Source organism: Eurosta solidaginis, chromosome 1, assembly GCF_040869045.1.
Source record: "Eurosta solidaginis isolate ZX-2024a chromosome 1, ASM4086904v1, whole genome shotgun sequence".
In the NCBI taxonomy this organism is placed as follows: Eukaryota; Metazoa; Arthropoda; class Insecta; order Diptera; family Tephritidae; genus Eurosta; species Eurosta solidaginis.
This window is the reverse complement of record NC_090319.1, coordinates 391,269,780-391,296,317: the sequence shown is the minus strand read 5'-3', so window position 1 is coordinate 391,296,317 and position 26,538 is coordinate 391,269,780. Positions and strand designations below refer to the sequence as shown.

The 26,538-nt window shown below is 39.2% G+C and overlaps 2 protein-coding genes across 3 annotated transcripts in view; one reads left to right on the top strand and one right to left on the bottom strand.

The window, feature by feature from the left end:
• Cby (Chibby) overlaps positions 1 to 12,756 on the bottom strand; it is a 60,941-nt gene extending 48,185 nt beyond the window's left edge. Inside the window, exon 1 of the mRNA XM_067763550.1 lies at positions 12,651 to 12,756. Within this exon, the coding sequence (XP_067619651.1) occupies positions 12,651 to 12,743 (93 nt within the window). The 5' untranslated portion in view covers positions 12,744 to 12,756. The remainder of the gene's footprint in view (positions 1 to 12,650) is intronic.
• LOC137238487 (putative leucine-rich repeat-containing protein DDB_G0290503) overlaps positions 1 to 26,538 on the top strand; it is a 187,784-nt gene that overhangs the window by 158,706 nt on the left and 2,540 nt on the right. For both annotated transcript variants that reach the window (XM_067763537.1, XM_067763538.1), the window contains 5 exons: positions 16,002 to 16,158; positions 16,250 to 16,629; positions 16,705 to 16,845; positions 16,928 to 16,992; positions 17,211 to 17,276. In XM_067763537.1, coding sequence (XP_067619638.1) covers positions 16,002 to 16,158; positions 16,250 to 16,629; positions 16,705 to 16,845; positions 16,928 to 16,992; positions 17,211 to 17,276 — 809 coding nt within the window. The remainder of the gene's footprint in view (positions 1 to 16,001; positions 16,159 to 16,249; positions 16,630 to 16,704; positions 16,846 to 16,927; positions 16,993 to 17,210; positions 17,277 to 26,538) is intronic.

Below are 26,538 nucleotides of genomic sequence, written 5' to 3'. Positions count from 1 at the left end.
AAATACAATAAGAGCCGTCACTCGTTATTTTGTGGCGAGTATCTCGCTGGAAATTGAAAAAATTGATGCCGAATGTTTTCTGAGAGGGACATTTTTAATTGTCTCGCATTTATCCATGCCGATACCCACGAAAATGTATAGAAGACATTTACAAACATCTCGCCCAAAAAAAAAGTAGCGACTACCTCTCAGTATACATCGAGTAAATGCCAAAAAAATAACGAGTGACGGCTCTTATTGTATTTATCCTTTTTGGTGCAATGTAAACGAAAACTCACCGACGTGCAACGCTCGTCCGTACGTAGCCCGGAACGTAGAAATCAAAACAATTTTGATTTTTTCCGTAACTAGACAGAGTTACCTAGTAAACTTTTGTGCGCTAATTTTTGACAGTTTGCAGTTTTATGCAAAAACACCTAATTAAAGTTTGAAAAATTGTGAAAATAATTCCAAATAATTTCGTAAAAGTGCAGATTATAAATATGTAATCTATTTATATTTATTTAATATTAATTCCAGCCTTTTGCAACATCAAAAATTAAATTGGAAAAAGTTGATGTTTCCATAAGCATGCATGCAAAATGGTCAATGGCATCAGTGCTTATCTGTAAACAATACACACACAAATATGTTATGTACATGTACACAGACGCACACATTGATTCCTACGGGCTTGAGGGTTCGGTCAAACGTGTTTCGTACGACAAACGTCCGTACGTACGGCACACGTCGGTGGGTAATTGCTGCTTTATACTAGTAGGTTGAAGCTTTTCAATCTTCCAACTCTTGCAAGTAGTAGAGAAATGCTAGGCGTAATATTTATGGCTAAGCTGCTGAATGGATTGATTTCTAGCCCAATTCTCTTGAACGAAATAAACTTTAACGTCCCATCACGAGTGTCAAGACATTACAAACCTCTTCTTTTGAGGCAGTGTAAAACTAATTTCGAATTCAATGAACCTTTTCGGTGTTTGTGTCATGATTTTAACACTCATTCTAGTTCAATTGATATAACGGATTCACTTTTTACCATAAAGAAAACTGTCCTATCCTATCTTAACTCGTAAAAAAAAACAAATAAAAACAAGTAAGGACGGGACTGTCTTCGGCTGTGCCGAAGACTTCATACCTTTCATGAATGGGGCTGAACAATAATCTTATCCCATTCGTAATCTCCAAATAATCGGCTGTATAAGATAAGAAATATATAGTGAACAGATGTACATACCTAAACGATTTTTAAGATAAATATAAAATAAAAAATAGGTAGGTACTTTGTGTGAGGATGCAAAGTTTCACGTGGTTTGAATGTAAAACCTATGACTACGAATCACGTATCTCAACAATATATGACGTAAACGTAAGTATTTGATGCAATTTTATGAAATTTTAAGCTTCTAGCCGTAAAAAAGGGGCAAAAATGGGGTATATAATATATATACCACTGATCTCTATGATTTTTTCAGACAACAATATAGGCTATATACCATAGCATTTGGTAAAATTTGAAGCTTCTTGCTGTTAAAATGGCTGAAATAGCGAAAATATCTATATTGTAACGAATGTTAGCAGCACTGAGCGATGCTATCGTCTCTAAGCCGATGCTAACCAGTGACGTGAATACACATTAATAATTCAATCACTATGTATCTACATAAACGAAACAATAACTGCGTATACATATATGTACCATGTACGTATACGAGCAGCGGAGCGGCAATGCACAAACACATGCATATATCTTATCTGAGTTGTCACAAGAGAGAGCAATAATTTGTGCACGTAGTTGGGCTGGCGATTTTGTAGCCGAAACAACTAGTAAGTTCTGGAAATCGAAGAGCCTAGAAGTATGCAGCGTAAACTATAAAAGCGTGGCAAGCGAGTAAGAAAAATTCAGTTTGAGTTGAGCTATCAATCAGTTTGATTAAGCACGCGATCTGGCGGCCAATAGTAGAGTTTCATTTGAGTTATCAATCAGTTTGGTTATTAAGCCAGCGAGTAGCAAAGTATAAGTGTTATTGTGAAGTACTTTAATAAAGGCCATTTTTCCATTATTCAATATTGGAGTTATTTATTCAACAGTTTAGTGATTCGAACTTAGCAGAGGATTGCAAATAAGAGGATTTGCGAGTAAATTCGTTACAATTGGTGTCAGAAGAGGAATTGTTGAATAAATTCCAGAAGACAACAAGGACATGGCAAAGTTCAGTGAATTAAAGATCCAGCAACTGAAGAAGGAGTTGGAGAGCCGTGGATTGAATACAAGCGGCGTTAAACTCGAACTTCAGGCACGGCTACGAGAGGCAATGGAAGCAGGAGGAATTGATGTGGAAGAGCATGTCTTTCATCTTGATAGCGAGGAGACAACAAAAATTGAAGAGAAAAACGAAACATCGCAGACGGTTACCAGTACAGACTTGAACATGATTTTAGCTGCAATATCTGCTCAAACATCGACAGTGTCATCTCAACTGGCAGAACAGCAAACATATATGGAATCGCAGGAGAACCGTATAACATCCAAGATGGAAGAGCAGGAGAACCGAATAACATCGAAGATTGAAGCACAGGAAACACAAATTTCTTCACAACTTGAAGAACAGAAGACATATATGGCATCCCAACTGGAATCGCAGGAGACACGCATAACATCAAAGATGGAAGAACAAGAAGAGCGCTTATTACAGGTGGCACAAATGTCTTCACTGTTAGAAGCACAGGAAGCAAGGGTAACATCAAAGCTGGAAGCGCAGGATGCAAAAATCGCTCAATTTCAGGCAGAAGTCGATGATTTGAAGGGTCGTATGGAGCAGTTACAATTAAATCGTCCAGCAGTTTCAGCGAGTAATCCAAAGGTAAAAACACCATCCTTTGACGGTTCTGTTCCTTTCCAGGTCTTTAAGCTACAGTTTGAGAAGACCGCAGCAGTGAACAACTGGAATGTGGAAGATAAAGTTGCCGCGCTCTTCGTCGCATTGAAAGGACCAGCTGCCGAAATCTTACAGACTATTCCAGAGTACGAACGGAACAGTTATGACGCATTGATGGCTGCTGTAGAACGGCGATACGGAAGCGAACACAGGAAACAGATATTTCAAATAGAATTGCAAAACCGCTACCAAAAAGCTAACGAGACTTTGCAGGAGTTTGCTTCTGACATTGAAAGATTGGCTCATCTTGCAAATGCGGATGCACCTGTGGAATACACGGAAAGAGTGAAGATTCAGAGCTTTATAAATGGCATACGGGACGTCGAAAGGAAGCGGGCTACATATGCGAATCCAAAACTAACATTTGCTGAAACGGTATCGCATGCTTTGATTCAGGAAACAGCGTCGCTTCTGTGTAAGCCAGTTTTCAAAGCACGCCGTGTGGAAGTAGAAAGGCCAGAGTGGGTAGACACAATTTTGGAAGCACTGAAGGGATCTCAACAGAAGAAGGCCGGAGTTATTAAATGTTTCAAGTGCGGCAACCCAGGTCACATTGCACGTCATTGCGATCTTGGTCCTAATAGTTCCAACAATGTGGGTGGCCGTAAACGCAAAGCTGGCGGAAATGAGCAAGAGCGAGTAAGAGGTAGAGAGCTAGATCCAGCTATTGAATGCCCTGTGATATCTGTGTCGCAAATTGGCAGAAAATCGAGCAGTCTTACCGTCGGAGGGAATGTGGATGGCAAAGAACGAGTACTGACTGTAGATACGGGCGCATCTCATTCCTTGATCCGATCTGACTTGGTCAACAGGAGAGTAAAACCGTTACCTGGAGCAAAGTTGCGTACGGTCACTGGCGAGTATAACCAAGTTCAGGGAGAAGTGATATGTGAAGTATTGATTGGGAAGGTCATGGTTCTACACAAATTTGTTGTGGCGGAGATTGTTGATGAAGTCATATTGGGAGTGGACTTCTTGGTTGACCATGACATCAAGATCGATATGCAGAGAAGGGTGATGCATTATTATAAGAACCAGGATGTGCCAATTAACTTCAGTTTGGAAAAAGGGTTCAGCAGTAATCGGGTACTGGTGGAGAAGACTCGACGAAGGCCACGAAATTCAAAGGTAAAGGCTGATGGAACAAATGGGCCAAACAAATCAAAACCGAAGGTACCTGTGAGAGAAACGCTGGCATTGAAAAGCCCTAACGGACGTACTAAAACGAAGAAAGAATGCAAGGGTGGTTTCAAGCCAAGGCACACTGCTGTTGTGAAGCGTCGGAACGATACTGATTATGCAAAGCAAATCCGTCCAGCGCAAGCTCTGCGAAGTAGTTCTTCATTGGCCGAGCAACAGAGTGCGAGGGAACGATCCAGGATAATGAATAGTAAGATGAAACACAGGTACGACAAGGAAAATAATTCGGAAGGTTTCCGGGAGGAGATTTGGTACTGCTATACAATCCTCACCGGCGGAAAGGTGTTCCATCCAAATATCGTTGCAGTTGGGAAGGCCCGTACAGAGTTTTGAAGCCGATCAGTGATGTCATCTGCCGCATACAAGCAATTGGGAAATCACGAAATAGAAGAGTGGTACATTTGGCGATGCTAGCAGCGTTTAGATCGAGAGATTTGTCTGATCGGGACGATCAGACTTAGGTGGAGGGCAGTGTAACGAATGTTAGCAGCACAGAGCGATGCTATCGTCTCTAAGCCGATGCTAACCAGTGACGTGAATACACATCAATAATTCAATCATTATGTATCTACATACACGAAACAATAACTGCGTATACATATATGTACCATGTACGTATACGAGCAGCGGAGCGGCAATGCACAAACACATGCATATATCTTATCTGAGTTGTCACAAGAGAGAGCAATAATTTGTGCACGTAGTTGTGGCTGGCGATTTTGTAGCCGAAACAACTAGTAAGTTCTGGAAATCGAATAGCCTAGAAGTATGCAGCGTAAACTATAAAAGCGGGGCAAGCGAGTAAGAAAAATTCAGTTTGAGTTGAGCTATCAATCAGTTTGTTTAAGCACGCGATCTGGCGGCCAATAGTAGAGTTACATTTGAGTTATCAATCAGTTTGGTTATTAAGCCAGCGAGTAGCAAAGTATAAGTGTTATTGTGAAGTACTTTAATAAAGGCCATTTTTCCATTATTCAATATTGGAGTTATTTATTCAACAGTTTAGTGATTCGAACTTAGCAGAGGATTGCAAATAAGAGGATTTGCAAGTAAATTCGTTACAATATATATAAAAAGAAGTGTATATTTTGATTGTCACTCCATAACTCGAGAACGGATAGAAAGATTGCCATGAAATTTTTAGGAAAGATACAGGAAGGAGAGATGATGGTTATTTGATTTTGAAATCCCAAATCGGTTTAGCCATTCTTGAGTTATGATTTTTTTTTAGAAAAATACTATATAAAAGAAAGTCGTGTTAGTTACACTACGCAGAACTCAAGAACGGATGAACCAATTTGGCTGAAAATTGGTGGAGAGGTAGCTTATAACCAGGGAACGGACATACGATACTTTTTATCCCGTTCTGGCTAGGGTCTTGAGATCAAAACGTGGACCTGGCTAATCCTGGGATGTGTTTGTACAATATGGGTATCAAATGGAATCTGTTTATGAGTACTTTGATACTGAGTATTTTTCGTACCACTGGGTGACTCTGGTCTCGAGATATAGGCAAAAACGTGGACCCGGGCACCCCTAGAATGTGTTTATACAATATGGATATCAAATGAAAACTGTTGATGAGTGCTTTAGTACAGGGTAGTTTTTATACATATTGGTGACTAAGGTATCGAGATATAAGGCCAAAACGTGGACCCGGGCACCCCTAGAATGTGTTTATATAATATGGATATCAAATGAAAGCTGTTGATGTGTGCTTTAGTGCAGTAATTTTTATATCGCTGTGTGACTAGGGTCTCGAGATATAGGCCAAAACGTGGACCCGGATACCCCTAGAAGGTGTGTGTAATATGGATAGCAAATGAAAACTGTTGATGTGTGCTTTAGTACAGAGTAATTTTTATATCGCTGAGTGACAAGGGTCTTGAGATATAGGCCAAAACGTCGACCCGGATACCTGTACAATGTATGTGTATTATGGATATCAAATGAAGGCTATTTCTGAAAGCTTTAAAGTAATTTCCATTGTAATATTTGATTTAGTAGCATCAACCTGGCAAAATTGATAAATAAGCATGCGAAGCCAAAATAAAGACATGAATTAATAATAACCACATACCTACATATATATATATGTACCTATGTACGTCCTATTCGATTTGCCTGAAACTTGGTGTATTAATTTGCCTGTATTAGTATTTACGATCCTTTTTTCCGGGAACTAGACCAGACCCCGTATTAGGACCACCCTCTGGGACTGGCAATAAGAGATGAAGGAGAATGAGAAGAACTTAAGAGAAGAGAAAAGAGGGTAGGAGAGGGAGACTGAGAAAGAGATAGAGTGAGACGAAATAGAGATAGATGAATCGAGAAAGACGGAGGGAGGAGTGAATAAAAGATTAAGAAAAATATAAGAGGGGCAGGCAGAGTTAGACGGAAAGAGCTTATTAAGATGTATGCAGATAGACCAAATTTAGGGCAGAACAACGTCTGCCTGGTCTGCTAGTATAAATATATATTGTAACGAATTTACTGCAATTCCCCTTATTTGCAATCTTCTGCCAACGTTCGTATCGCTAAACTGTTGAATAAATAACTCCAATATTGAATAATGAAAAAATGGCCTTTATTAAAATACTTCACAATAACACTTATACTTTGCAACGAATAGCTCGTCCCGATCAGATAAATCTCTGGATCTAAACGTTGCCAGCCTTTCCAAATGGACCACTTTCATTTTGGTTCGTGGTTTACCGATGGTTTGTATGCGGTACACTACATCGTTGATCCGTTTTACAACTTTGTATGGGCCTTCCCAATTACACTGCAATTTCGTGGACAAACCTTTTTTACGTTGTGGGTTGTATAACATCACCAAATCTCCTTCCTGAAAACCTTCCGAATTAATTGCTTTATCGTATCTGGCTTTCATCTTGTCACTCGTAATCTTTGTTCGTTGCCCTATCAGATCATGTATTTTTCTTAGCTCTTCTTTCAAATCACCAGTGGATTTCTTGACATTTTTCTCCGCATTGGCATCTATCCCAAACTTCAAATCAGCAGACAGTCTAAGGTCATTGCCAAAAATTACTTTTGCAGGGGTTTGGCCCGTTCTCTCATGCACTGCTGATCGGTAAGCCATCAAGAATAATGGTATGCGGGTATCCCACTCTTTATGGTACTTGTCTACTACTTTCCTTAAGTGCTCCTCCAATGTTCTATTGAATCGTTCTACCATACCATCTGATTGAGGATGCAATGCAGTTGTCCGTGTTTTTCGAATGCGCAATGATTTACACATTTCCTGGAACACAGCTGATTCAAAATTCCTGCCTTGGTCAGAATGTAACTCCATTGGTACACCATACCTTGCAACCCATTCGTTTGTAAACACTTCTGCTACTGTTTCCGCTTCTTGATTTGGGATTGGGTATACCTCTGGCCATTTGCTGAAATAATCCATAACTACCAGTACATATTTGTTTCCGCCGTTGATAGTAGGAAATGGGCCGGCGACATCCATAGCGATCCTTTCAAATGGCGCACCTGAGTTATATTGCTTCATCTGGCCATGACTTCGGGTTTTGGGCCCTTTCGCTCTGCTGCAAACCTCGCAGTTCGCAATCCACTCAGTGACCGACTGACGGCAACCAACCCAATAGAATCTCTGTTTAATCTTCTCGAGCGTCTTCGTGATTCCAAGATGACCTCCGCTTGGACCATTATGCAGCTCGCTGAGCACGTCAGGAATCATCTTTCTGGGAACCACTATCAGTTTCTTTTTTCTTTGACCATCCTCACTCTCCCATACTCGATGCAAGCAACCGGATATCAATTCTAAACTGTTCCACTGTGCCCAATATGACTTCGCAATGGGACTCTCTGCTGACATCGCCTCTCTGTTTGCTCCTTCGTTTCGTTCGAGCCCTTGCATAACATGTGACAGATCTGTATCTTCTAGCTGACACTTTCTTAGTTGTTCCTTGTCCCATTCATCCGTACGCGTTATAGTCATTAGCCGGACATCTATAATGTGTTCTTTAGCCTCGGCTTTTAAACAGTGCTTGCATTCCAAACTACATGGTCTTCGTGACATTGCATCAGCATTTCCATTGGTACTACCTTTTCGATGCTCAATGGAAAAGTCATAGCTTTGTAGTCGCTCGATCCACCGTGCCAATTGTCCTTTCGGATTACGGAACTGCAGAAGCCATTTCAACGCTGCGTGATCTGTCCTGACGCGGAATCGCTGGCCGTAGAGGTATTTGTGAAAATGTTTAATGCACTCTACCAATGCCAACAGCTCTCTCCGTGTAACGCAATAGTTCCTCTCTGGTTTTCCAATTGAACGGCTGTAATATGCAGCTACCTTCTCCTGTCCATCGTCCAGTTGTGATATAACGCCTCCTATAGGATATCCACGCGCATCTCTACCTAGAATAAATGTTGTTCCTGGAATCGGATATGCCAACAATGGGGCAGTGCACAAACGCTCTTTCGATGTTTGGAAAGCCACTTCTTGCTCCTTCTTCCATTCAAAAGCTTTATTTTTTCTTGTAAGCTCGTGGAGGCTATGGGCTACGCTGGCAAAATTTGGTACAAATCGGCGGTAATATGTGCACAGCCGAAGGAAACTTCTCAATTCATGTAGGTTCTGTAGTCTTGGCCAATCCTTTACAGCCTCCATCTTTTCGTTCGCAGTGCAGATGCCCTCTGTCGTTACCTTGTGACCCAAATAATTTACTTCCTTTTTAAACAGCGATGATGTCGTCCAGGTACACCAAGCATGTTTTCCAATGTAGTTCTTTCAATACCTGATCCATGAGTCCCTCGAAAGTAGCTGGTGCATTACATAGTCCAAAGGGCATTACTGTAAATTGTCAAAGACCATCTCCGACGCTGAAGGCTGTTTTCTCTTTGTCTTCCTCCTTCACCTCCACTTGCCAGTAGCCACTTTTCAAGTCCAATGTGGAAAACCATTTCGTAACAGAGAGCGAGTCCAGAGTGTCGTCAATTCTTGGCAATCGGTAGCTATCCTTTTTCATAACGTCATTCAACTTACGGTATTCCACACAAAACCTCATTTTTCCATCCTTCTTCTTTACAAGTGCTACCGGTGAGCTCCATGGACTAGCTGATGGTTCGATGAAGTCGCTGTCGCTCATTTCTTGTATGATTTGACTCACAACTTCCCGTTTCGCCAGTGGAACACTACGTGGAGCTTGACGGATCGGCCTCGCATCTCCAGTGTCAATTTGATGTTTCACAACGTTGGTGCGGCCTGGTTTGGAGCCATCCTGGCCAAATATGTTCGCGTACTTTAGGGGAAATTGTTTTGCCTTATTCTGATAGGCTTTCTCTAGCCCCTCCGTCCATGCCGTGATGTCATTTGAAAGATCAGTATTACTAGATGAAACGTGTTCCTGGAGCTGTTCACAGTTAATAACTACTTCAGCCTCTTGGCATCTTCCAAAAATAGCTCCTTCGGTCAGTTTGAGTGGTGACTTGAACTTATTGTGTAAAATTACTAGCCCGGATCGGAATAAAATACTTACAATTATGTTTGCTTAGTAAAGCAATGTTTAAGTTGTGTTAGGAGAGGGTAAAAAGTAAATGTAAATGAAATGCTTTTGTGTTAGTGTTAATCACATATCTCATTCTTTATGATTTTCTACACTTATTGAGTACTCTTACCGGAATACGTCCATCTTGTTTTGTCATAGCCAGGGTTTTTCCTACAAGTACCTTTGGTTTTGATTTGTTTGGCCCATTCGTTCCATCAACCCTTGCCCGATCTGCTGGCTTTGACTTTTGTGGGTTTTGTCGAATCTCTTTCAGCAGCACTCGATGGTCAACTAAGAAGTCCACTCCCAATATGACTTCATCAACAATCTCCGCTACAATGAATTTGTGTAAAACCATGACCCTCCCAATTAACACTTCACATATCACTTCTCCCTGGACTTGGTTATACTCGCCTGTGACCGTACGCAACCTTGCTCCAGGTAACGGTTTTACTCTCCTGTTGACGAAATCAGATCGAATCAAGGAATGAGATGCGCCCTTATCTACAGTCAGTACACGTTCTTTGCCATCAACATTTCCTTTGACGGTAAGACTGCTCGAGTTTCTTCCAATTTCCGAGGTAGATATCACAGGACATTCAATAGCTGGGGCAAGTTTTCGTTCTTTACATCTGAATCGCTCTTGCTTATCACCTCCAGCTTTACGTTTACGACCAGCCAAGTTGGAACTACCAGGACCAAGATCGCAATGACGTGCAATGTGACCGGGCTTCCCGCACTTGAAACATTTCCTAAACTCCAGAGTTTTTCTGTTGTGACCCCTTAAGTGCTTCCAAAATTGTGTCTACCCAGTCGGGCCTTTCCACTTCCACGCGATGAGCTTTGTACGCTGGCTTACTCAAAAGTGAGGCTGTTTCCTGAGTTAGTGCATGCGATACCTTTTCAGCAAATGTTAGTTTTGGATTCGCATATGTAGCTCGTTTCGTTTCTACATCTCGTATGCCATTTATGAAGCTCTGGATTTTTACCCTCTCGGTGTATTCCACGGGTGCGTCCGCATTTGCTAGATGGGCCAGCCTTTCGACATCCGACGCAAACTCCTGCAAAGTCTCGTTAGCTTTTTGGTAACGGTTTTGCAATTCTATTTGGTAGATCTGTTTCCTGTGCTGGCTTCCGTACCGTCGTTCTACAGCGGCCATCAATGCCTCATAATTGTTCCGCTCTACTTCGGGATCATCTTTAGGATTTCGGCTGCTGGCCCCTTCAATGCTACGAATACAGCTGCAACTTTATCTTCAGCATTCCAGTTGTTCACTGTTGCGGTCTTCTCAAACTGAAGCTTAAACACCTGGAAAGGAACAGAACCGTCAAAGGATGGTATTTTGCCTTTGGATTACTCGCTGAAACAGCCGGGCGATTAAGTTGCAATTCCTGTATACGACCTCTCAAAGCATCCACCTCTGCCTCGAATTTTTCTTCAAACTGCATTATTTTTGTATCTTGTGCCTCCAGCTTCGATGATACCCTTATCTCCTGCGCCTCCAGCTGCGAGGATATGCGGGCCTCTTGTGCTTTCAACTGCTCAGCCAACTGAGATGTCATATATGTCTTCTGTTCTTCCATTTGAGATGCCATATATGTCTTCTGTTCTTCCAGTTGAGATGAAATTTGCGACGACATTTCTGAAATACGCGTTTCTTGTGCTGCAATCTTGGATGTTATTTCAGATGACATTTCTGCAATACGTGTCTCCTGTGATTCCATCTTGAATGTCATATATGTCTTCTGCGATTCCAGTTGAGATGACATTTCGGTTGATATTTGTGACGACATTTGCTTCAACACTCCTAGTATCGGGTTAGTGTTAACACTTGCCAGTGGATTCGGAGTATCTATATTCTCTTCCATTTTAGTCGCTGGCTCTTCCACATCAGGATAAAAGACATACTCGTCCACATCAATTCCTTGCGACCCCATTATCTCTCGTAGCCGTGCATGAATTTCGATCTTATTGCCGGTTGTATTCAGTCCACGGTTCTCCAAATACATACTTTTTCAGTTGCTGGATCTTTAATTCACTCAACTTTGCCATGTCCAAGTTGTATTCAAAATCTTCGGAATTTATTCAACAATTCCTCTTCTGACACCAGTTGTAACGAATTTACTGGAATTCCTCTTATTTGCAACCTTCTACTAACGTTCGAATCACTAAACTATTGAATAAATAACTCCACTATTCAATAATGAAAAATGGCCTTTATTAACGTACTTCACAATAACACTTAAACTTCGCAACTGGTAGCTTGCTTAATTCAAACTGATTGTCGTGCCTCTACTGTTGCTGCTTTTTATACTCCTCGATTTCCTCGTTCCATACTTCCAGGCGTTTCCAGAATTTACTTAGTTACTGCTATAAAATTATAACTACAGATGCACGTGTATAGCTTCTCGTATGCGCGTGTATATGTGAATGACACTTCCACAGATAATTGCCTACTTTTGGGAGCTTCATTTACTTAGCATCAGACTTGTGATGTGAGTATCACTTAGTGTCACTAATATTCGTCACAATATATACCACCATATATATACTATATATACCACCGATCTCTATGATTTTTTCAGACAACAATATATGCTATATACGTAAGCAACTGGTTAAATTTGAAGCTTCTAGCTGTTAAAATGGGTCTAAAAATGCGAAAATATATATATATATATATACTATATATACCACCATATATATACTATATATACCACCGATCTCTATGATTTTTTCATACAACAATATATGCTATATACGTAAGCAACTGGTGAAATTTGAAGCTTCTAGCTGTTTGTGTCTGAGCAATATTAAACAAAGTTCTAAACTCTTGTTCGGCATTTTCTCTTATCAAGCATAAATCTTTCAAAGTTATATCGACTAAGTTAACTGCTTGTTTTAAGTCAATACTTCGAGTTTGAAGAAATTTACATAAGATATTGGCTTTGCTAAACACTTGATTAACGCATTGCAGAGCAATTACAAACTCACTTTTTTGTATGGCACAATTAAGTAGATTAGCATCTTCAGCAACATTTTTATTATCCCCTGTTTGGATTTGATGCAAAGCCAACAATATCCCATCAAAAAATTCTGTAAAAACAAATACTGAATTATATCTTTCAATCCACCTAGTAGGACACATTTTTTTTAATTTTTTGTGGCCAAAAATCTTTAATTTTTCCAGACACTCCTGTAAAACACTGCCCTTTAGGTGTATTGAAAAAATCATACAATTTACCTACAACAACAAGACAATTTCTTATATACACATTCCCACACGAACTTAAAACGGCGAAGTTTAGCGAGTGCGCTGCACAATGTACATACAAATATTATCGAAAATAAAGATGTTGCAGGGACGAAAAATCGTGTGAAGCAAGCTTCACAAAATTCTAGTAGGTCACATTCATCACTTACCCCAGCAGAATTTGTTAAACTACCACTGTCTGTATTTGTTATTTAACAATTTGTACACTTTTCATTCATCTAATGTGTTCAGAATTCACATTTCTACTCTCTAAAACTCCAGTCAGTGTATTTATGTGCTTAAATTATGTTAAAAATTGTGTTAAAGTTTTTGGTGTGGTGAAAGTGACCTACTAGAATTTTGTTACGCTCCGCTGCTTTCCACCGAAGTTTGTGCCTGCAACATCTTTATTTTCGATAATCTTTGGTACATATAAAGCTTTAGGGTACTTCCTGGAAATGTGAGATTTGTACACCCTTAAATTGCCCACTCATTGATGCAGCACCATCGTACCCTTGGCCGCGCATTTTATTTAAAATATAAAATTATATAAATTCTCTCCAACTCTTCTAAAATTATTTTTGCCATACTCTCTCCTATCAAATCTTTCAGTGGAATGAACTTAAGAAAAACTTCATTAATTTCGTGAATACCATTATCAAAATATTTAACACAGAGTGATATTTGTTCCACACCAGATATATCAGCTGTTTCATCAGAAAGAACGGAGAAATAGTTTGCGGAGTTAAGTTGTTCAGACAAGATTTTTAAAATCAATTTCTCACATATGTCGATAATTTCGTTTTGAATCCTCCAACTTGTGTACATTGCATTACTGCTGCTCTCCGACAACACACTCTTTAAATGTGTATCATACTGCTGTCTGTACTTCAAAAGCTCCCTAAAATTGCCCTCATTTATTGCACTTGCGTCCTCTATACGCCCCCAGTCCCGATGTCCTCTTAGTGCAAGTACTTGTTTTCCACAAAAGAAAACTGTTTCAATGATGGGCCTTAATTTGTTCCGATTTTCTTAAACTTTCTGTTTGGCCATCTTGTCAATCTGATGGCAAACGGGTTCTTGTTGCTTGCTTACTATTTTCTATTTTGCTTTGGGTTTTTTAGAAAAAAATTCAGTCAAATCTAACTGACGCTTCGACATTTTTTTAAATTTAATTGCACCAAAAATTTGACCACCAGCAGCGCCGACAAGAACTGTTTTCTATAGACTGTCAATTATCCACTACTACCAAAGAGGATAAATACAATAAGAGCCGTCACTCGTTATTTTGTGGCGAGTATCTCGCTGGAAATTGAAAAAATTGATGCCGAATGTTTTCTGAGAGGGACATTTTTAATTGTCTCGCATTTATCCATGCCGTGTAGGCCCCTTGTGCAACTGTGATGTTTGGAAAGAGATTTAAATTAATTAATTAAATACAGTCGAAAAATAAACACAAATACCCCACGAAAATGTATAGAAGACATTTACAAACATCTCGCCGAAAAAAAAAGTAGCGACTATCTCTCAGTATACATACATCGAGTAAATGCCAAAAAAATAACGAGTGACGGCTCTTATTGTATTTATCCTCTTTGCTTTGGTGGAACGAATTGGATTATGGTGAATTAAATATTCGTTAAGTGCACATCGTTGGTGAATTATTTTAAATTAAAACAAACCTCAGCTAATATCCACAGCATACTTTTAGGGAAATGTCTCCACACTGCTTGTTTATAAACATAATCAGTAGATGTTGACAAACATTGGCAATGTACATCCACAAATATTCATAGATTTTACAACATGTATTTACACAAATATTTATGCATGTACCATCTTTGATAAAATTATTTTTATTATGGTGTGTTGTCAAATTTTGGGGAGGGGCGAAGGGGAGGGTTAACCCCAAAAACCCCCTTGAGTGCGCCAATGTATAAGTATATAGATAGATTAAATGTCCTTAGAGCACAAACATTAGCATATACATACAAACTTGCCAAAAAATACCACCTTTGTGTAAGAATTACACGAAGCGTTTAAAATTTTTAACGAAAGAATACTTTTCAAACGATGTAAGCATTCTTAACCACTTATTTTGCCAAATACTGATTGAAGAATAAAGATGTTGCAGGGACGAAAAATAGTGTGAAGCAAGCTTCACAAAACCTCTAGTAGGTCACATTCACCACTTACCACAGCAGAATTTGTTAAACTACCACTGTCTGTATTTGTTATTTAACAATTATGTGTACACTTTTTTTCAGCTAATGTATTCAGAATTTTAAATTTTACTCTCTAAAACTCCAATCAGTGTATTTGTGTGCTTAAATTATGTTAAAAATTGTGTTACAGTTTTTGGTGTGGTGGAAGTGACCTACTAGAATTTTGTGAAGCTCCGCTGGTTTCCACTGAAGTTCGCGCATGCAACATCTTTATTCTTCAATTAGTCTTTGATTTTGCTTAACTTGGCAACGCAGCTGACATGAAATGAAAATACATACATACATCCATACATACCTATAAATGTTCTCCCGAAGTTAAATGCCACTAGCGCGAGCTGGCTTTTTTTCACCTTTCGATCTAATTCAACATGTATGCATGTGACGAATAATGTGATGTGGTGAAAGTGCCACTCAAAGTTAGCTTGCTCGTACAGTTGTAAACAAATATTTTGCAATAAAATAATATAGCTACTTTAAACTGAGATAAGCGCTATCCTATCTTTCAAGTTGGATCGAATTGCATACGGTGTGCAAATTTGATTAAAATCGGTTAAGTAGTTTAGGAGTCCATAGCGAACAAGCAACGTGACACGAAATTTATATGTATATATTAAGATGGATAGGAGTTTATGCTCGCCTTTTACCAATATTGTTAGTACAGAGGAGAAAGTTTTGTTTGCTGTAAATAAATCTTGCCCGCCTAGCCAGTTTTCCTTTTTTGTGGTACCTTAGGCCAGTTAGAAACACCAAGTGAGGGCATGTTCTTCTCCACTAGGCCTTCCCAGCTAGAACGGTTCCTTTAATTCGCGTAATATGACCATGTTAACGCAGCGCTATACTTGTACATATACGAATTATATATTTCAGATCAAGCAAAAATATTACACAGCCTTAAAGCTGCTAGAGAGTACAATACAGACTCAGAAGACTGAGATCACAAAGCAAACTCAAGTTATTGAAAATTTGTTCCAGCAAAAGAAACAGCTGAACGAGCATATCAAAAACCTTGAAAAGTCACTGGACGGTAAGTCTGGCTAGCGACTTTTTTCTTAGTGAAGCATTTGGGTAAAATCACGGTAATCGCTTTCATTTATAATTTTTTTTACTTAATAAAGAAAAAGAGCGTAGTCTAAGCAATGCCGGAACGACTGCAACAATTGAAAAACTTAAAGCGAAACTTAACGAATCTACCCGCCGAATCAAAGAATTACAACAATCACTAAAAATGTCAAAAAGCGCGATTGAAGAACGATATGAGAGAGAAAAATGTGCATTACAAAAGGTGCAAGAGGCCTTGGCGATAGCTGAAGCAGCGGTTGCTGATAAGGAAGATGCACAGAAACGAGAACAAGTTGTCAAGGAAGAATGCGACAATTTAGCGTCTACGATTGGCCAAGTAATGGATGAAGCGGCGAAAAGGGTGGAAAAGGACATGGAGGAATTGAGTAGGAAATTCAGCGAAAAGGAACGTAGCCTCTTAGAAACTCAAATTCAGGTAACTCTTTGAGCTATTATAGCAATGTAATTATGTTAATATTCGAAGTATATAATTAAAAAAAAAAAAAACTAGATGAAGGAGGAAATGCAAAATCAAAAAAAATTCAATCAAATTTTAGAAGCACGCTGCAACCGGTTCCAACAAAAATACAAAGGCAGTATAGAAGAGATCGAGAGATTGACCCAACAATTGGAAAGCGCTGTAAAAGCGTTGGTAGGTTATATACATACATCTTCTACACTATCAATACTGCATTTTTATTCACGCTTGTACTCAAAATACATATTTCTATTAGAATGATATGGAGGCGAAGATAACCAAACAGGAAAGTTTATTAAGAGAGCAAAACATAATAATGAAGTAATTAAATAAAAGAGAATATATTAAAGAAATATCATTATATGTGACTCGGTCTATGAAAAGGTGGCTTATGACTCAAAGAACAGCTGTGTACAGCTGTTTCTGGTAAAAAAAACAGCTGTTTCTCGCAATTTCTTTTTTGAGTCATAAGCCAACTTTTCATAGACCGGGTCACATATTATAAACATGTCTAAGTACACTTCATTTCTATTATCCAGGCGTGCCGAGGAAAATGAGCAAGAAATACAGCATTATATGAAAACCAATAAGAAGCTTAAAGAGAAGTGAGTAACAATTTATTTCGAGATAAGAGGTTATACATATATAATATAAAAATAAGTCGGTGAATTTTTTGCTAAGCGCAAAACTCGAGAACGGCTGGGCCAATTTCGCTAAAGGATGGTACTTACAGAGAGAAAAATTATAAAAATTGCCTGAAAAAGTCTAAAAACAACACTTTTGTAGTAAAAGTCATTTAAATTTTTGTTTACGCAGTTTTAACAGAACATATAACAATAGAAAAACGCCAACAGAACGAATAGTGGGAAACAGTAAAGCATCAAATCCGGGAAAGTAATTCACCATTGGCGAAATGTGGCATGAAATTCGTCAATTGCAACGCTAGAAAAATTTTATTTTGATATAATAACCACAATTTAACTATTTTTTAACGTTTTCGATAACTTTTTTGTGAAATTTGTATGAATTAAGCGGGGGTTGCCCTTACTGCTTTAAATGTATGAAAAACATTTATTTGAAGCAATTTTTAATTTATAATTTATTTAATAATTTGTGGAAAATTTAAACAACGTGACATCAGGACGGACAAGGCGACAGCTATTTCGATTATACCTTGTAAATCTCTTCAAAGCCTTTTCTCCCGGGAGTGGGATTAGAACCCGCACTCCTACGATGGCTGAAGTGTGAAATTTTGACGAAAACAATACGTTTTTTCTAATTTTCATGTAGGTAATGTGGTGAACTACCTACCGCTGTGAACTGTCTGAGCAAGCTTGCTTTGATTGGGACATTAGCGTCACATCCATACATACGTAGCATTCGCTAGCGTTATTTTACTTCGGGAGTACATTTATAGGTATGTATGGTTGCATGTATGTATTTTCATTTCATACCAGCTTGGCATATATATGTACATATTGTGACGAATATTAGCAACACTAAAGGATACTATCATCTCTAAGCCAATACTGAGCAGTCACTTGTATCTACATAAACGAATCAATCATTATGTCTACACATATGTACGTACACGCAGCGGAGAGAAACGCACAAACACATGCATATATCTTAGCTGAGATGCTCACAAAAGTAGGCAATCATTTGTGCAAGTATCACTCACATATACACGCGCATATGAGAAGCTATAACGTGCATCTGTAGTTATAGCTGGTAATTTTATAGCTGGTAACTAAGTTAAATTCTAGAAACGCCTAGAAGTATGGGAACGAGGAAATCGAAGAGTATAAAAGAGCAAGCTGAGCAATCACGGAGTCAGTTTGATTTAAGCACGCTATCTGTTGAGAAGTAGAAGTGTTATTGTGAAAATAGTCTAATAAAGACCATTTTGCATAATTGAATATTGGAGTTATTTATTCAGAAACTTAGCGATACGAACGTTAGTAGAAGGTGTGAAATAAGCAGAGTTTCCCAAAATTCATTACAATTGGTGTCAGAAGAGGAATTGTTGAATAAATTCCAGAGTTGCAGAGCACAACAAGGACATGGCGAAGTTAAGTGAATTAAGGATCCAGCAACTGAAAAAGGAGTTGGAGAACCGTGGATTGAATACAATCGGCAATAAGATCGAACTTCAAGCACGGCTACGAGAGGTATTAGAGTTGGAAGGAATTAATGTAGGCGATTATGTCTTTTATCCTGATGTGGAAGAGCCAGCGACTAAAATGTAGGAGAAATAGAGACTCCGAATCCATTGGCAAGTGTTGACACTAAAGCGAAACTAGCAGTGTTGAACCAAATGTCGTCAGAAATGTCATCACAATTGGAATCCCAGGAGAACCGTATAACATCCAAGATTGAAGCCCAGGAAAGACAAATGTCATCTCAACTGTAAGAACAGAAAACATATATGGCATCCAAGATGGAATGACAAGAAACGCGTATTTCAGAATTGTCGACACAGATCACATCCAAGATGGAAACACAGCTAGAATAACAGAAGACATTTATGGCCGAGCAGTTGCAAGCACAAGAGGCTCGCATATCTTCGCAGCTGTCAGAACAGGAAGCAAGGGTATCATCAAAACTAGAAGCTCAGGATGCAAAAATCGCTCAATTTCAGGCAGAAGTCGACGATCTAAAAGGTCGTATGGAGTAGTTGCACCTAAATCTCCCAGCAGTTTCAGCGAGTAATCCAAAGGTTAAAACACCATCCTTTGACGGTTCTGTTCCTTTCCAGCTCTTTAAGCTTCAATTTGAGAAGACGTCAGCAGTGAACAATTGGAATGCGGAAGATAGAGTTGCTGCACTTTTCGTAGCATTGAAAGGACCAGCTGCCGAAATCTTACAGACTATTCCAGAGTACGAATGGAACAGTTATGAAGCATTGATGGCCGCTATCGAGAGACGTTACGGAATTTAATTTAATTTAATTTAATTTAATTTACTTTAATTTATTTATTATTACGGCTGTTTAGGCCTAAAACTTAAACTACTAAGTACAATTCATTATTATATCATTTATTTCTATTGAATATGCTGTTGGAATGCCATGTGATTCCGATCAGCATATTTACTGGCGTAACAAACGGACGAGTCAGTCATTTAAGGAAGGTTGGAAAGGACGCGTTTCCAATCCTCCAGGGCTCCCAGCTTAAGGCAACAACTTTGGAACTTATATTTTTCAATTATATTTGTATTTTAAGCTGTCGGAATGTATTGGTCTCCGATCAACACAGCTAAGCATGTTTTGGATGTTGGAAATTGAAATGTACCCAATCACCCCTCAACTTTGTTTAGTAAAGACGCTGTCGGAACGCATGAAGATTCCGATCAGCACATCTCAAAATATATTGGGAGGTTGAAAAGGACGTGTTTCCAATCCACCCTGCTCCAACTTTTGTTTGACCTTATTTTGGTTACACATCATATAATTTTATTGTTATATTAATGCTGTCGGAATGCGAGTGATCCCGATCAGCAACAGTAAATATAGGCTGAAAATACCGAATTCCAGCGAAATTTGTTGTTGGAACTGTCTGGAGTTACAGGTGGCGACTGATTTTCTTTTCCTTAGGACCGGGTGCATTGTATTTTGCTGTTACCAGTATTACCATTCCCTTTTCGCGCTCCAGTATCGCTATGTCATGTAAAAAATAAAAGAAAAAAAAAAACTTTATCTTATTGGAAGGGTTTTGCAATGCTCCAATAAACTTTTTTTAAAGGTATTGAAGTTATTACTACTTTTTATGTGATTAGGAAGTTCATTGAAATATTTCAGGCCCTTATAAAATATATTTTGCTTGTCCACTTCTGTTTTGAAAAGAGGTAATCTAAAATTATTGTTTTCTCTGATTACGTATGAGTGTGCATCATTTACATATCTAAGCTTTTCGCTGAGGTATGTTGGTAATTTACCGTGCTTAATATTAAATACAAATTTCATACTGTGGTAGAATATGAGCTGTTTTATACTCAACCAGTTTAGTGCTTCTATCATGTTATTAATGGGAGTATCATACCTCATGTTTAATATAAATCTCATAGCTTTATTTTGCATAACTTGTAGCTTATCTACCTGATTTACATTGGCCATAAAGAATATTGTGGGACAATATATGAAATGCGGCTCTATGATGGATTTATACACTTTCAGTTTGTATTTTCTACTGATAAATTTGCATGACCTTTTCCAAAAACCAATTTTCTTGCCTATTTTGGCAACTATATAATCAATATGATCATTAAATTTTAATTTATTATCAATCTGAACCCCTAAGTACTTGAAAGTTTTAACTTCGTTAATGTTTAAGTTCATTATTTTTAGCTCGATATTACAAGATTCCTTATTCATCGCTCTAGATATGACCATAAAATGGGTTTTATTAACATTAAGTTTACGCTTATTGTTACAAAGCCACCTGTATAGGGTGTTCAAGTCTTCCTGCATTTTGCTCCTAGCTAACATGATATCAAGTTCACTTACTTCGAGCAGTGCGTCATCCGCAAACAGCCTTATTTTACTATGTTTTAGCGCCGAAGATATATCATTTATATATATGTTAAATAGGACCGGTGCCAAAACCGATCCTTGTGGCAATCCAATTCCTGTCAATACCTCTTCCGAGACAACCGACTCAATGGCTGTTTTTTATCTTCGGTTACCTAAAAAGCTCTGAAACCACTGCAGCTCGTTGCCCCTAATTCCAATTTTTTCTAATTTTTTAATCATATTTCTGTCTATAGTTTCAAATGCTCTCTTCAAGTCGATAAAAACCGCAAGTATACTTTTCTTTTGATTTAGTTCTTCTTTCCAACTCGATATTACATAATTTAAAGCCGTTTCACAAGAGTGGCCTTCTCTGAAACCGGATTGTTCGTTAATTAGTATTTTATTTATTTCCAAGTAACTTATGAGCTGATCTTTTACTACTGTTTCTAGAATTTTTTCGATATTCGGCAACGTGTTGATCGGTCTCAGATCTTCTGCCTTTAATGAATTTTTTACCTTCTTTATTGGCACTATTGTTGATATTTTCCATGCGTCAGGCACTATTCCCTCTACTAATGATTTATTTATGATATCCGCATAGAAATGTCCTATGTATGACACCGAATCCTTAATTAATCCTTCTGATAGTAAATTTGTTCCTCCGATTTTATTTTTTAACCTTTTAGCTACCAATATGACATCATCAACCGTAACTTCTTGGAATTTCAGACATGTGCTAACCGTGTTTTGCACACTGTCGCCACTATCCAAAGTTTCGATTTCTCGATTTATGTCACCAATACTATCAACAAAGAAGGAATTCAATGCTTGAGCTATATCCTCGGGTGTTTCTTATCTTATACCATCTACAATAAGTTTACTGCTTGCTTGAGGTGTTTCCACATTAATTTCCTATCAGAAGAATTTAAGGCAATATTTTACTCCATATACTTAATCTTTTTAATTTTGATTAGTTTCTTATAATACTTCGCAACCGTATTATATTCCGAAAATTCACCAGATCTTCTGGCTTGTGAGTGCAATTGGATTTTGAATTTGTTAATTTCGGTCAGTTCATGATCGTACCACTTATTTCTCAACCTAACTATCCTGTCTTGTTCTGATGTTAATAAACCCATGCAGTGTGATAAGCAGGTATTTATATATTCAACCGAGTCATTGAGATGCATATTTTTTAATACGCTGAAATCATAGTTTCTTAATAAGTAAATGAGGTTATCAGCAGAATAATTCTTCCAACACATTGTGGGTATCATTCTCCTCAGAGGATTTGAATTACACACTTTGAAAGCAAATGAAATGGTTTCGTGATCAGAAATTCTGTGATTTTCAAGATAAGTACAGGACAGTACATCAGCATTTGCATATAATAGATCCAAGTGATTTAAAAATTCGATATCACTAGAGCTTGGAGAATGGTACAACACACCTATTTGCCATTTAATGTCGAACTTTTTTAATTTAATTATAGCACACCAAACATTTAAATCAATAGATCTATTATACCTGACTTTATACTCGATACCTTTTTTAATAGTAAGACTACACCTCCTGTGTGTCTACTATGAGAATCGCAACGAACCATTGTATAATAAGGAATGTTTATTTCCGCATCACTAACATCCGGTGTTATACATGCTTCTGAACATAGAACGATGATCGAGCATAGGAAACAGATATATCAAATTGAGTTGCAATCGAGACTTTGCAGGAGTTTGCGTCGGATGTCGAAAGGCTGGCCCATCTAGCAAATTCGGTCACACCCGTGGAATACACTGAGAGGGTAAAAATCCAGAGCTTCATAAATGGCATACGAGATGTAGAAACGAAACGAGCTACATATGCGAATGCAAAACTAACATTTGCTGAAACGGTATCGCATGCACTGACTCAGGAAACAGCCTCACTTTTGAGTAAGCCCGCATACAAAGCTCATCGCGTGGAAGTGGAAAGGCCAGACTGGGTAGACCCAATTTTGGAAGCATTAAAAGGAACGCAGCAGAAAAACGATGGTGCCGTCAAATGCTTTAAATGTAGAAAGCCAGGGCACATTGCACGTTATTGCAGTACCAACCCTAACAGTTCCAACAATGTAGGCGGCCGTGTACGTAGACCTGAAGGAATCGTTAAACTAAAGCGATTCAGCCGCAAAGGGCGACAGCTGGCTCCCGCAATTGAATGCCCCATAATCTATATCTCGCCGATTGGAAGAAGGTCGAGCAATCTAACTGTCGGAGGACATGTGGATGGAAAGGAACTTTTACTGACTGTAGATACGGGTGCATCTCATTCCATCATTCGAGCGGATTTAGTCAACAAGAAGATAAGACCATTGCATGGAGCAAGATTGCGTACAGCCACTGGAGAAGACACCACGGTTCTAGGAGAAGTAGCATGTGAAGTCGCAATTGGGAACGTCACGGTAGTACACAATTTTATAGTGGCAGAGATTGTTGATGAAATCATAATTGGAGTGGACTTCTTAATCGACCAGGGCATCAAGATCGACATGCAAAGCAAGACGATGCGATATAAGAACATGGATGTACCACTTAATTTCGGCTACGAGAGAGGCTATAGCAGTAAACGAGTGCTGGTGGAAGAGAGTCAGCAAATACCACCAAAATCAGAAGCAGTCATCTGGGCAAAGGTTGATGGAGATTGTGGAAAAACAAATTGTGGGTTGTCGAAGCAGCAAACAAATCAACACCGAATGTACTTGTAGGAAAAACCCTGGCTATGACAAAACAAGATGGACGTATTCCGGTAAGAGTACTCAATGAGCTCAAGTCACCAATCAAACTGATCAAAGGAGCTATATTGGGAAGATGCCAAGAGGCTGATGTAGTTACTAACTGTGAGCAGCTCCAGGAACACGTTTCAACCAGCAACACTGATCTTTCAAATGACATCACGGCATAGACGGAGGGGCTAGAGGAAAGACTATCAGAGTAAGGCAAAACAACTGCTCCTAAAGTACGCGAACATATTTGACCAAGATGATGGCTCCAAACCAGTCCGCACCAACGGTGTGAAACATCAAATTGACACTGGAGATGTGAGGCCGATCCGTCAAGCTCCACGTAGTGTTCCACTGGCGAAACGGGAAGTTGTGAGTCAAATCATACAAGAAATGAGCGACAGCGACTTCATCGAACCATCAGCTAGTCTATGGAGCTCACCGGTTGCACTTGTAAAGAAGAAGGATGGAAAAATGAGGTTCTGTGTGGACTACCGTAAGTTGAATGACGTTATGAAAAAGGATAGCTACCCATTGCCAAGAATTGACGACACTCTGGACGAAATAGTTTTCCACACTGGACTTGAAAAGCGGCTACTGGCAAGTGGAAGTGAAGGAGGGAGACAAAGAGAAAACAGCCTTCAACGTCGGAGATGGTCTTTGGCAATTTACAGTAATGCCCTTTGGACTATGTAATGCACCAGCTACTTTCGAGGGACTCATGGATCAGGTATTGAAAGGACCACATTGCTAAACATGCTGGGTGTACCTGGACGACATCATCGTATTGGGCAGCGTTGATGAACATCTTAAAAACTTGGAGGAAGTTTTCCACAGAATAGCTGGCGCTGGTCTAAGTCCCAAAAAGTGTGCGCGGTTTAAAAAGGAAGTAAATTATTTGGGTCACAAGGTAACGACAGAGGGCATCTGCACTGCGAACGAAAATATAGAGGCTGTAAAGGATTGGTCAAGACCGCAGAACCTACATGAATTGAGAAGTTTCCTTGGGATGTGCACATATTACCGCCGATTTGTACCAAATTTTGCCAGCGTAGCCCATAGCCTCCACGAGCTTACAAGGAAAAATAAAGCTTTCGAATGGAAGAAGGAGCAAGAAGTGGCTTTCCAAACATTGAAAGGGCGTTTGTGCACTGCCTCAATGTTGGCATATCCGATTCCAGGAGCAACGTTTATTCTAGATACAGTTGCGAGCGGATATGCTATAGGAGGCGTTTTGTCACAACTGGTTGATGGACACGAGAAGGTAGTTGCATATTACAGCCGTTCAATTGGAAAACCAGAGAGGAACTACTGCGTTACACGGAGACAGCTGTTGGCATTGGTAGAGTGCGTTAAACATTTTCTCAAGTACCTCTATGGACAGCGATTCCGCGTCAGGACAGATCACGCAGCGTTGAAATGGCTCTTGCAGTTCCGTAATCCAGAAGGACAATTGGCACGGTGGATCGAGCGACTACAAAGCTATGACTTTTCCATTGAGCATCGAAAAGGTAGTACCCATGGGAATGCCGATGCAATGTCACGATGACCATGCAAGCACTGTTCAAAAGAAGACATTATAGATGTCCGGCTAATGACTATAACGTGTACGGATGAATGGGACAAGGAACAACTAAGGAAGTGTCTGCTAGAAGATACAGATCTGTCACATGTTATGCAAGGGCTCGAACGAAACGAAAGACCAAACAGAGAGGAGATGTCAGCAGAGAGTCCCATTGCGAAGTCATATTGGGCACAGTGGAACAGTTTAGAATTGATATCCGGTTGCTTGCATCGAGCATGGGAGAGTGAGGATGGCCAATGCAAGAAGAAACTGATAGTTGTTCCAAGAAAGAGGATTCCTGACGTGCTCAGCGAGCTGCATAATCGTCCAAGCGGAGGTTATCTTGGAATCACGAAGACGCTCGAGAAGATTTAACAGATATTATATTGGGTTGGTTGCCGTAAGTCGGTCACTGAGTGGAACTGCGAGGTTTGCAGCAGAGCGAAATGGCCCAAAACCCGAAATCATGGCCAGATGAATCAATATGACTCAGGTGCGCCATTTGAAAGGATCGCTATGAATGTCGCAGGTCCATTTCCTACTAGCAACTGCTCAGATGTACTGGTGGTTATGGATTATTTCAGTAAATGGCCAGAGGTATCCCAATCCCTAATCAAGAAGTGGAAACAGTAGCAGCAGTGTTTATAAACAATTGGATTGCAAGCTATGGTGTACCAATGGAGTTACATTCTGGCCAAGGCAGGAATTTTGAATCAGCTGTGTTCCAAGAAAAGTGTAAGAAGTTGGGCATTCGTTATGAAAAAGGCCAATTTCAAAATAGGAAAAGCTTCCTATTTCAGAACTGGTTTGGAGAATCTTTTGCGAAAACGCCTATGAATTTTATAGAATATCTCATATTTCAGTATTAGGTTGAGGAATGGCATATCTTAGATTAAGTTCCAAAAACAACCTATTTCAGCACAAATTCACATCTTAAGAAAGTAGAGCATTCTGTTGTTAAAAAAAAATTCTCAGATACACGTCAAACATTGTTGGGCGCTCATAACTTCAGAGTCCAAAATATGTAAGAAA